We start from the raw sequence: 12,738 nt of genomic DNA on the forward strand, positions 1-12,738 counted from the left end.
AATTCGAACTAAGCTAATTCGAACTAACGCGTCTAGAACTAAAAACTAGTTCGAATTAGCATTTTGCTAATTCGAACTAGCATGTCCACATTAAGTGGACCCTGAACCGGGCTTAAGGATGGCCGGAAGCAGTGCCGGCAGGGCATCACAGGAGGACTTAGAGCGTGGAGATGCTGTCTTAGGCTAGCCGAGGGCTGCGCTTAAAGGGACCCAACCACCACCCCGGACAGACAGTTCTCAGGGGTGCCCTGCTTGCAAACCAGTCCTGGCTTGGAATGCCCGGAGTGCCCACACTGGGCACATCACAGCACTCGGCCATCAGACCGGCTGCACTTGCCGCAGGCTGCCATCTGGGGAAAGGGGGCAATTGGGGGGCTGCAGGAGAGCTTCCACCCCCAGAAGCCCGCAGAGCCAGCCCAGTCCTCCCCATCGGGGGCTCGTACCCCATTCCTCCCTCACCTCCTTCCACTTACCCTTCCCTAGCCCCTTTTCTTGATGTACAAAATAAAGGACAATTGTGTTCAAAAATGGAATCTGATTTTATTGAACAAAACTGGGGGAGACTGGGAAAAGGAGGTGTGAGAGGGGAAGAGAGAGGGTGGGAGAGGGGAGGGCAACTACAACGATCAGGGGTTGGGAACAGGTTCCATATGAAGAGAGGCTAAAGAGACTGGGACTTTTCAGCTTAGAAAAGAGGAGACGGAGGGGGGACAGGATAGAGGTCTCTAAAAGCAGGAGTTGGGCGGAGAGGGTGCATACAGAAAAGTTCTTCATTAGTTCCCATAAAGAAGGACTAGAGGACACCAAAGGAAAGGAATGGGTAGCAGGCTTCAAACTAGTAACAGAAAGTTGTTCTTCACAAAGCAAAGAGTCAACCTGTGGAACTCCTTGTTGCAGGAGGCTGTGAAGACTCGAACTGGAACAGAGTTTAAAGGGACGTGAGATCAAGTGATGGAGGTTGGGTCCATGGAGTGCTATTAGCCAGGGGGTAGGAGTGGTGTCCCTGCCCAAAGTTTGTGGAAGGCTGGAGAGGGATGGCACGAGACAAATGGCTTGGTCACTGTCTTCGGTCCATCCCCTCCAAAGTCCCTAGGGTTGGCCACTGTCGGAAGACAGGCTACTGGGCTAGATGGACCTTTGGTCTGACCCAGGACGGCCATTGTAAGCTCAGGGCTCAGGGTCGGGGGTCTCAGTGGACCCCCTTGATTTTCATGCACACCTGCTCCTGGGTGGCCAGGCTGGCAGCTCTCCTGCCCTAGCCGGCCACCTTCCTGTGCCTAGTGCGGAGGTCGTGGATGAGGTCCATGATGTCCGCACTAGACCAGGCGGGTGCCCGCCTCTTGCGGTCCCGGGCAAGCTCCTGGGAGCCGCCAGCCTGGTCCCGGGAAGAGGGGGAGAGCTGGGGGGCATCGGATGGCTGGCTCGATCCGTGCCAGGTGCGGGGTCTGCTGGCTGGGTGCTGGCAGGCTTGCACCTGGCACGGGCACTGTAGCCAGCCCGTGCCCCTTTAAGGGCTCCGGGGCCGGGGCGGGGGCAGACGAGTTTCCCTGGTGTTGGCCAGAGTGGCCACCAGGGGGAACCTGGGAAGGGCTAGCCTCCCACTAGCTCGAATTAAGGGGCTACACAGCCCTTAATTCGAACTAGTAAGTTCGAACTAGGCTTAGCCCTCGTACAATGAGGTTTACCTAGTTTGAACTAAGCGCTCCGCTAGTTCGAATTAAGTTCAAACTAGCGGAGCGCTAGTGTAGCGCCTATCAAAGTTAGTTCGAACTAACTCTGTAGTGTAGACATACCCCTAGTGAATTTTGAAACTCCTTGGTAAAACCTACTCCTTCTTGTGTATAGCGGAATTCCCCCCTCTCTCTTCCCTCTCCTCTCCCCGGGTAAGAAACAACCTATTTAAAGGATTCCAAGAATTTGTGATGCAAAAAATGTTAACAATTTGGGGGAATTTCTTCCAGCATACTCAGACTCCTTGGATCTTTTTTCTCACCATGACCATTGGAGAAGTGACATTCAATTCCACATTAGTAAGCAAACAGCATTTCAGGAATCTATCAGGGCAGACAATGGATGGACTGGTGCCAGAGCCCTGAGTACTTTAAAAATATTTTACCTGTTGTAACTGCTTCCCAGTCTCAAGGGATAGATAAACAACCTAAGAAGTGACTGGTTAATCCCTCTGCCCTGAGTGAAAAAGAGGGGAGGGGGAAGGAGGACAGAGGTAGATGTATGATTTGATTATGCTAGACAATGCAGTAATGCCACAGGGGCCTCGACACATTGCTATAAACATTTTGCAACTTATTTGTTTTGATATGATTAGCAGAGATTCTCTTGGGGTCCGATTTCAAGTCCATTAAAATCAATAACAGTCTTTCCATTGATTTCAGTGAGCTTTGGACTGGACCCCTAATAATGCTGTTGTTAGCCTTCCACACAGAAGTAACCTAAAAAACAAAACCTGGTTTTAGATGTCCTCTTTTAATTGAGGCAATGGATTTTTTATTACCAGGCTACTGCTGTGAACAGAAGATGTAGGAGGTTATTCTCCTTGCTCTATGCACACAATTCCACTTAATGTCAACAGGAATTGCAAGAACATATAAGGAAACTGGTGTGAAAACAAAGAGGCTGAATACTGAATCACGGTGCAGCATGTGAGTGTTTACTTTAATGCTGCATTTGCATTTCAGTGGGTCAGGAAAGCAGGCAGCATCCCTTCTGGCAAAGGAGGAGTCAAGTTGCCTTCACACAGTGTTTTGTTTATATGTGTGAAGTTATCCTCCAGTCAGGAGCAATGTCAGGGAACAAACTTTACTACTTGTAGTGGGGTACCCCTCCCTCTTTGTTACGGGGTACTCCCCCTTCCCAACACCCACGGGGTCGTTAGTTGAAACCCCTCCTCGCGGTCACCTATGTGCGTCCCAACTAATCAGGTCATTAACTTGCCGGGTCTCCCCGAAACGTCGGCTGCGCGGTTTCCTCCTGGTGGGGAGAAGGGGGTCCGGGCCCGCCCCCTCTCACGGACCCCAGCCCAGGGCCCTAAGGACTCAGACGGAACCTTCGTCCGGTCCGGCTGACGGGGCCGTAGCCACAACTCGTCAGCCTGCAGGCTCCCTTCGCCCGCCCTGGGCTGCTTCCTCTCCCCATTCCGGTTCACCCTGCTGAGCAAGGCTTACCCCTTCGGCTTCGGGCCCCTCCACCTAACGGCCCCGGGGAGGGAGGCCATTCGCGGCCTGCTTCCCCCTCCTTCCCTGCCGGTGGCGTTTAAATCCCCCAGATCTGCTCTGCCGCCGCGGCCCCACCCGGCGTGGCGTGGTGACGTCTCCCGTCGGCGGCCGGAGTAACGCGATGGCGTCATCCGCCTGGCCGCCTCCCTGGGATCCTCCAGCATTTCTAGCCAGAAGGCTGCCGCCGCCGAACAGCTGACACAGCGGTTGGCGGGACGCTCAAGGGCCGCACGGGTGGCTGTTCGCGGCGCGTCCCGCTCGGGGCTCCCGGCCTGACCCTCGAGAACCGCCGCGTACGCGGTCGGGCGGGTCATCTCAGTGCGGGGCGCCCCCGCCCCGTCACACTACTGTACACAGCACAGCAGCTTCTCAACAGAATTGTCTCACAACTAGCAACTCAGTATCCCTCATGATGACTGAGGACATTCAGTTAAACAGGTTGGTAACAGTGCCATCTAGTGACCCTTCCTTGTACCAACATTTGGTTCTCAACAGGAATATATTTTAGAGCGTTTGTCTGTCCGGTCATCCATCTGTCCGTCCGTCCATCCATCTGTCCGTCCGTCCATCCATCTGTCTGTTCAAGAACTCCTAAATGGTAAAGGCTAGGACCATCGAATTTGGCATACAGCTTCCTCTTGTTATAACTTAAAGCAAAGTAAGGGTTTAGTTGTCTCAGGAAAATGAGATGTGCCTGGAATGGGATTGCTTCTCCCCCATTGCCAGCCAGGTCTGCTCCATGCTGCGGTCAAAGGGGGACATCTCCTCCCCCTCCCCCCAACCATAGCAGCCAAACCAGAGCTGCTCCAGAGCTGCCACTACCAAGGGACAGGTGGTCCTTCCATGGCTCCAACCCAGCCTAATCTGGACCTGCTCCAGCTGGGAGACATTCACCCCTCCCCCAACTGTGCCTGCTGGAGCTGAAGCAGCCACGGAGATGTGCTTCTGACCTGGTCCCAAAATGCTGTGGTGACAGAGAGCTGGGGCTGGGGCAGTCTGCATACTGAACCCCTCATCCCCAGTCCTGCCCCAATAGTTTAAATGAAGCATGTACATTTTCATTTTATTTTAAATCCCCCCAAAACTAGGGGGCTGCACCCCTCTGTATTGCCCGCAGCTGGGACTGAGTTAAAAAAAGGACTCTTTTGAATAGGACACAAATATATTGATTATATAGCAGAATTTAAGTTTAGCTTTCATGATAGAATTTGTACTACAATACTTCAGTGAGGTAAACTGAAGTTTTTTTTTTACAGCGTAAATGTTTTGTAATAAAAAATAAATATAAAGTGAGCACTATACATTTTGTATTCTGTGTTGTAATTGAAATCAGTATATTAGAAGATGTAGAAAACATCCAAAATATTTAAATAGACAGTATTTATAGTACTGTATGTTTTACCATGCGATTAATCGCACCATTAATTTTTTTTAATTGCTTGACAGCCCTAATTACGTACACTATACACATTCCAAATAGCTAGAATAAGCATTAGCACGTTACTGAATTAATAACCAGTAACTGACCTGGAATGCGAAATGTATGCCCATTTCTTTAAAAATTTATTAAAGTTATTCTTTCCATGGTTTACTACTATTCTAATGCTCGGGCAGGGTGCTGGGAAGAGAACAAGGTATTATTTTTCAAGAGGACTAGAAAAAATGGATAAGGATCTTTTTATGAGATGAAATGAGGAATAGTTCTTCAAATGTCACCTGGGGAGAACAAGCCCCTGGAAGAAGTCAGGGGGAAAAAAATGAAGAAGGGAGGGGAAAGGTGAGGACAGGAGAACAAGCCCCAAAGGACCGAAGCAGAGCTCCTGTCCCCTTCCTGCCCTCTTTATCTTCAGTTTTAAACACTTCAGTAAAGCTGGACTATGAGTTGGATCCATATATCCCTAAAGCTAACGTTACAGTTCAGGCTCATATGCAAAAAGGCCCAACCTGCAATGCTCACATCTTGGGAGGTTCAAATCCAGGATTCCTGTTCATTTCTAATATTTCCAGATGGAAAAAGTATCTGGAGAATGAAGCCCTTTTTTATCGACAGAGCATGAGAAGTGTCACTTCGAGCTTTCGCAGTATTCAGATTTAGAATTACTGCGTTGTATCATGCAAGCAAGGTACTAACAAACTTCAATAGGCCTTTATTTATCAAAGGTGAAACCCCTTTACAAAGCTGTTGCTGCTCCCCTCTGTAGCTCTCACTCAGGCCTGGCCCATCTCCTCCCCCCTCTTTCCTGTTTCCTGTGCTTCCAGATTCCCAACAGCCAGTGCTCCCAGTTCTAAAACACCACATACTGCCCTAATCCAACCCCTGGTGTAGATTTGTCAGCAGTTATGCTCCTCCTCAGAGAATCCTTTCCTTTTGGACCATTTCATTCTCCCTGTGGGGCGTCAAGTAACTGAGAAGAGAGATGTCTCTTAGTTCAGCATTTTGGATACAGTTTTCTATTCCACTCCAAGATATTTAATCATTAAGAGGTTAGGCCTTTACCCAGCAAATTAAGGCCTTTTATGTTGTCTTTGGTTTGTGTCCACTCTCACTCTTTCGTTCCCTTAAAAATCTAACATTCTTGCCAAACATATAATAGTAGGGCCATGAGTGGGACTGTGTGTGGAATACCAACTACATGGTCATAAAAGTATGAGAACAGCATTAGTGGCTAGAGAAGAGAGACAATGGGAGTGGAAAACAGTATTCATTCAACTTTTCTTGTGGAGTCAAAGGCAGCTGGCAAGGAAGAACAAGTACTAAAAATAGGAGTAAATCCTTAAAGGAATAACATGAAATTAAAGTAACAATTCCAGCAGCCGCTCTGTTAAAGCTATCCATAGATGCACTTGGACCTCTAGACAATCAAGTACATAAAGGAAACATAGTAGTCTGTAATTCACTTATTTTGGCTACTGCAATAATTTGCTGGGTTCCTGTTTTGAGCTTCCAGTCTTGGGAAGTGAAATGATTTTAAATTCATTCCCAGTGAAAAAAACAGCCTACAGCCCTACACATAATTTGGAATGATTCATTGATTGATTTTGTTCAAAGAAAGCTGCAGAGATTTGGTACTACAAGCTGAAATACTTTAGTCTTATCAATAAAGGGTGGCCTCTCACAAAAAGATGAGGAAGGAGCCATCAGTGGTTATTAGTCAAAATGGGGATGCAGCCCCATCCTTAGGATGACTCAAAACCTATGATAGGCAAAAGTCAAGAGATGAAGCCAGGGGAGGAGTTCTATAAAATTGCCCTGTTCTGTGCACTTCCCCTAAAGCTGTGGTATTAACCGCTGTCACAAGATCGGATACTGGGCTAGATGGACCTATGTTCTGATCCAATAGGGCCATTCTTATATCCTTAGTCTCTTAGCCAACAGTCCATTAGCTTCCCTTAGAGCACAAGCAAGAGAAGTTGGACTTGCCCTTAACTGTCTTATTCCTCAGCAGCGGATGAATCCCTGGTCTGGGGCGGCTAGCCCCAGCATCGCCCCATCTACCCAAGGCTCTGCCCTTTCCACACCCACCAGAGCCCACCCTCCACTATGGCTGCTGGTCCCTGCCCTACACTAGTGCTTCCATGTCTCCTAGCCTCAAAACAGTGGGTGGACAGGCAGCATGACCCTAGCTCCGCTGGCCTCAGAGTGCTGGAGAGCTGGGCAGCATGGCTCCAGGATCCTCTGGACCCGGAGTGCCGGCAGCACGGCCCCAGTCTCTCCAGTCCCCAGAGAGCCAGGCAATATGGCCCCAGCCTCCTGGGCTGCATCACCCAGCCTGACCCCTTACCAGCATGTCCCCCTAGCCTTGAAGGCACTCCCACCGAGCCACAAGCCCTAGTGCTGGGTAGGGGGCAGCATGACTGGAGTTGCCCCAGTGCCGGGAGGACGTGCACCACGCCCTCCCAGTCCTGCCTACCCCAGCTTCTAGCATGGGAACAGCAGGCAGGAGGAGGTAGAGCATGGGCAGGGACATGTCTGTCTGTTACAGTCCTCACCCCCATGGTCTTATTGCTGCTTTAATGAAGCCACTGTATGGGGCAGGAGAAGCATCTTGTGCTATCCCATGTTACAAATATCTCATCTTCAAAGGGGCCCATTCCGGAAAGAAAGATTACACTTCAAAGAATGGCACCGGGCTTTCATACAGCCCAACTGCTAGAACACATGTGAAGCAGGAATCCGCTCTGCTGCTGTGAAGCTCTGTCGGCTGCCAGAACACTGCAAGTTCAAATGTGCTAGTTACAAGCGAGCTGTTGCTCTCATTCATTAAAAGAAACAATTAAAGTGACAAGAGGCAGTTACACAAGTCCATGGTCTTTCTTTGGAGACCTACAGAGGAGCAGTTTTGGCCATGTGGATGGGGCCAAGCTTTTGGGAGAATGCAGTTTGACAAACAGGGCACCTTCTATCACCTCCACAGAACACCCCATTAGGTTCACCAGGAGAGGCACCGATGTAACATATGGCAGAACTGAGCTGTAGTTGGTTTCAAAACCAGGGGAGAATCAAACCGCCTCCAGTGTGGTTTTGGAAACATTTGCTTGATAAAGGAACGCTTCCCAGGCTTTGCTCCAGAGAATGTAACTTATAAAACAAGTTCAAAACTATCCTGGAGGAACAAGGTTTAATACGCTGCTGAGGCTCAGCATTACATTTTTGTGTTTTGAGTGCTAGTGATTTAGTACCTAAGCAAAATGTCATGAAGGGAGAGCAAATGCTATGAACTGATGATTGCCAGAAAGTATTTCAGCCTTGCAGAAGACAGAAGTTATCCGTCTAGTCCTTTCTTTTTGCTTCCAGTGTTTTCCTCTCCTGGGGAAACTTTCTCCCCTCCCCCAAAACAAACACCACAAAAGGCCATATTTAAGAAAGGAAACAAAACAAAAAAGCCTAAAATGAGTGTGTCTACCAGAGCTGGTTGAAATGTTTTGTTCAAGACTTTTTTTTGACTAAATAACAAGGCTTTTTCATCCAAACAGAAATTTCCTTAGGGCGTGTCCATTTTGGACAATTTGCCATGATTTTGTACCAAAACAACCTCCCACGACCCAATTTTTTGGTTTTTTTTGGGAACCAAAAACTGAAAAATTGGGTCAAAACTTTTCTTCCTGAGATGGTGGTCTTCCTTTCAGAAATGTGATCCAACACCCTTTAACTATGCTTGTCATTCAGATGCAGCTGTACATTTGAAACCTGTAATCAAGTATTCAGAGGTCAAATACTCAGATTTGCACCTGAAATTTAAGTTTTAATTCTAGGTGCTTAGGTTCTCTCTGCTCGGGCTGTAAGTTTCATGAGACAGTGGCATGCACTTTACTAGGTATAGTGCAACTCTAACTCCTCAGTAATGCATTACCAGCAAAATCAACACTAAATAGGGGGGCTATGTCTATACTGCAGACTTCTTTTGCAAGAGCACGTCCACACTGCCATGTGCTTTTGTGCAAGAGATGTGCTTTTGCGCAAGAGCATCCATGGCAGTGTGGATGCTCTCTTGCACAAGAAAGCTCTGATGGCCATTTTAGCCATAGGGGTTTCTTGCGGAAGAAACCCCTGTTCCCGTCCACACTAGCCTTTTTGCACAAGAGCTCTTGCACAAAAAGGCTTATTCCTCATGCACAAAAAGCTCTGTCTTCTGGCGATCTACTGTAAAGTTTTTTGCGCAAGAACAGGCTTGTCGGGTGGACGCTCAGCAAGTTTTTGCACAAGAACAGCCGTTATTGTGCAAGCAGCCTACAGTGTAGACGTAGCCATGAGGTTTAGTTATATGTTATTGGAAAACAATAAAAATAAACCCTCTAAGTTATATCTATGTTTGAATTACAACACGTTCTGTCCTCTTTGGACATGCACACAATTAATATATAGTATATAAAACACTGGTTGCTTGAAATAAGTTTCTAGACCAGAAAAGTTCAGATAAGTTTGAAATAGCTTATAAACTATTGGTTTCTTATCCAAATCAATGCAGAGATGCTTTTGAAGTTGGCCTATCACTAACATGAACAGATTTGTGTCTGCAAATCAAGTTGCCACTGAGTGTGCCATGTACACTGGAAAAAAATTAACACTGGCAAACGTGAGCCAGATAAGCCTGTGGTGCACTGTAACTTCAGCGGGGCACAACTGCCAAGCAGTAAAAATAGACCAAGCCGATAGTAGTCAATGCAACTGCCTAGGTCCTTGTACTTTAGTTGAGAGTTTATGGGCTGTGGCATCTGCTAATCTACTGCCCTGGTCTGGAGAATTATGGACCTTGTCAGCATCTCCACTGTGAAGAGCATCGTGGTGTCTGATTCTGATGCAGTTCAAATGCCTTTGGTTCTGAACATTAAATTTAGCTAAAATGGGTGTCAGCAACTCCTCCTATGTACCTTTAAAAGCAAAAAGAATGTGTGACACTGATATCAGAATGTAGCAAACATTTATTTCCTAAAGCCCTTTTCCAGGAGTGCTTCTTTGCCTAGCATGTGAACTCCCAGAATTGTTTATTCAGAATGTTTTATGAAAGGTGCCAGATTATCAGCATGGGTGACCAAAGTCCTCTATCCAAGGAACAGGTACAGCACTGGAGATATTCCAATCTCATAGAGCTGGAAGGGACCTTGAGAGGTCATCAAGTCCAGTCCCCTGCCCTCACAGCAGGACCAAGTACCATCCCTGACAGATCTGCCCTAGATCCCTAAATGGCCCCCTCAGGGATTGAACTCACAACCCTGGGTTTAGCAGGCTAATGCTCAAACCACTGGGAAAGGCAGGACAACTGTTCTATAGCTCTCCCCAGAAAAGCCAATTTGAGGGTATTTCTTTCTCGCCAGACCCATTGAATGCCAACCCTGAGCTGAGGTAAAACTGCACCTATTTACGCTAGCTGAGGACTTGGCCCTTAGTCTTCAACATGTTTGCTGAACCTTGATACCAAGGGTGGCGATGGTTACAATAATGTGACAGTCACTTGTTCAGTGAACACGGGGCCCAACCCAACCACCTCGCATTATCTACTGTAGATCACCAAGCAGGTATATCGCCTTGTCCTGTCCACCTGAGCTCTCTCCAAACTGGTGCCCAAGGAGTGAGAAGGATTCAGCTCCCATTACCAGTCCCCTGAGGTACCCAGTTCCTGTTCTGTTACCAGTTGTGTGCTATGTTAGTGTGGCGGTCCAAAGCAGCATGTCCTACAACATCATACTCAGTGGCTACATCTACATTGGCCCCTTTTCCGGAAAAGGGGCATGCTAATTTGACAGGTCGTAATAGGGAAATCCACGGGGGATTTAAATATCCCCCATGGCATTTAAATAAAAATGTCCGCCGCTTTTTTCCGGCTTTTAGAAGAGCCGGAAAAGAGCATCTACACTGACCCCGATCCGGCCCGATCCTCTGGAAAAAAGCCCTTTTCCAGAGGATCTCTTATTCCTACTTCGAAGTAGGAATAAGAGATCCTCCGGAAAAGAGCTTTTTTCCAGAGGATCGGGCCGGATCGGGGCCAGTGTAGACGCTCTTCTCCGGCTTTTCTAAAAGCCGGAAAAAAGCGGCAGACATTTTTATTTAAATGCTGTGGGGGATATTTAAATCCCCCGCGGATTTCCCTATTACAACCTGTCAAATTAGCATGCCCCTTCCGGAAAAGGGGCCAATGTAGACGAGCCCAGTGAGCGTTGCAAAACTTGGTCAGAATAGCTTAGGAGCAGAGTGAGAGTCATTAACTCTAACAGGGGCACCGGCAGCCTCCACCAGGCCTCTGGAGAAGGTGCAGGGACAGCTCTGTGTTCCCAGAAAGGGCAGGGCCTTAGCTGGAAGGGGTAGGGGCAGGGCCAGGGCCAGGATAGCCAGTCCTCCACACTGCCCAGAGTGTGGCATGCCCCTCCCCCGCCAGCCCTCAGAGCCTCCTGAAGAGCACATGGCAGCACTCTGGCAGCATTTTAATGGTTCCAGGACTTTAGCTGCCATTGCCACCACTGCCCTTTGAATCATCAGGCTCCAGGAAGATGCCCTCTTTATCCCCCGCCCCATCAGCAGGTCTGACTCTGAGCTTCCTACCTCTTGTAGGTTTTTTAAAAGAATGTTTTGCACATTTATCCTTTGAACAAATCACCTGCAGAGGCTGGGCTGAGCAACTGTCAGCAACTCCTCTGGGCCTGTCTAGGGTCCTTCCCTGCCCTAGGGGCAAGAAATGTGCTGTGCACTTTGTGGCCATTACTGCTAGAAGCCTGTTACATTTCCTACAGACTGGAAGCTGTGCCACTGGGAGAGACTGAGAGATGGCTGAAGGGGAAATAACAACGTTCACCGCCCTGACCGAAAAATTCAACCTTCCCCTGGGGAATTACAAGAATCCCAAACTCTTATATTGCAGCAATGGAGGCTACTTCTTGAGGATACATCCAGATGGCAAAGTAGATGGGACAAGGGACCGAAGCGACCACCACAGTAAGTAAATCAGAAATGTGTTCAGGACCTATACTTGGTGTCAGGGGGTTCACACCCCCAGTGCACCTCAGTGCCCCCTGACTGTCCTCATATAGCCCCTCTCAGGGCAAGTTACAGTCTGTATGGGTTGCTCATCATAGGCATCAGGGTTGTCTCAACTGCCCTGCTTACCTAGGCTGTATCAGGGTCCACCTCCAAACCAGGGCTTTGCCTCCAGCCCCTAGCCAGGGGAGTCTTGGCTGGCCCTCTTCCAGCTATTGCTGGCTATCCCCAGCTTGTCTCCCTCCCAGGGAACTCCTGCCTCCTCTGCAGTCAGCTCTCCACTGGCTCCCCCCACAAGCAACCTGGGCTTCTCTATATATACACACCTCCCAGCTGGGCTCACACTCACCCTAATGATTACAGCTGGCTTCTACAAGCCACTAGTGCTGTGCTGGATCCTTGTCAGCTGGGCTCTCACTCGCCCTAATGGGTTCAGCTGGCTTCTACAAGCCAATCGTGCTGCCCTAGTTGCTTGCCAGCTGGGCTCTCCCTAGCCCCAAATAGCTCCAGCTGGCTTCTTTCTTTCTAGCCCCGGCTCCGGGCCTGAGTCCTGGTCTTAAAGGGCCAGTGCAGGGCAGGCACCCTGTCACACTTGGCTTATTAGTCATATAAATATTCTCTAAATTACAGCCCCTTTTCTCTGGGAGGCTGGCATTACACATCAGTGGTGTTTCCAGCCCAGAAGGGATAGGGAGAGTATTTATGATCTCTGCAAGGTTCTTTCTTCTCCCCATGGCAACACATCACCCAAAGGTTCAGCATGTGAAACACGGTCTGCTATCTGTACACTCTTCATAGATATAGTAGGTAAAGTACCTCACCTTTGTAAAAATATGCAATATGAAATTAGTCATTAAAAAAAAGTCACAACATGACCACAGCAGGAGAAACTAACATTCTAACTGAAGCACAGTTACCAGTTTACACAGTTAGTTGGCAACTGGAAGAAAGGGGTTTATCCACATTCTGAATTGCAAACCCAGCAGTCACACAGAGAATCTTTGCATTTACCTCAGTCCAGAAGATTCAGCATGGTAG

At 48.4% G+C, this 12,738-nt stretch overlaps 1 protein-coding gene and 1 long non-coding RNA gene across 5 annotated transcripts in view; one reads left to right on the top strand and one right to left on the bottom strand.

Annotated features, from left to right (window-relative positions):
* The window catches only part of FGF1 (fibroblast growth factor 1), a 90,269-nt gene that overhangs the window by 54,823 nt on the left and 22,708 nt on the right, over positions 1 to 12,738 (top strand). For all 3 annotated transcript variants that reach the window (XM_006128539.4, XM_006128540.4, XM_075900315.1), the window contains one exon: positions 11,457 to 11,658. In XM_006128539.4, the coding sequence (XP_006128601.2) occupies positions 11,490 to 11,658 (169 nt within the window). In that variant the 5' untranslated portion in view covers positions 11,457 to 11,489. The remainder of the gene's footprint in view (positions 1 to 11,456; positions 11,659 to 12,738) is intronic.
* Positions 1 to 12,738, bottom strand: part of LOC102452409 (uncharacterized) — a 190,042-nt gene that overhangs the window by 4,890 nt on the left and 172,414 nt on the right. The gene's annotated exons all lie outside the window — the stretch shown is intronic.

Source organism: Pelodiscus sinensis, chromosome 17 (genome assembly GCF_049634645.1).
Source record: "Pelodiscus sinensis isolate JC-2024 chromosome 17, ASM4963464v1, whole genome shotgun sequence".
NCBI classification, from domain to species: domain Eukaryota; kingdom Metazoa; phylum Chordata; order Testudines; family Trionychidae; genus Pelodiscus; species Pelodiscus sinensis.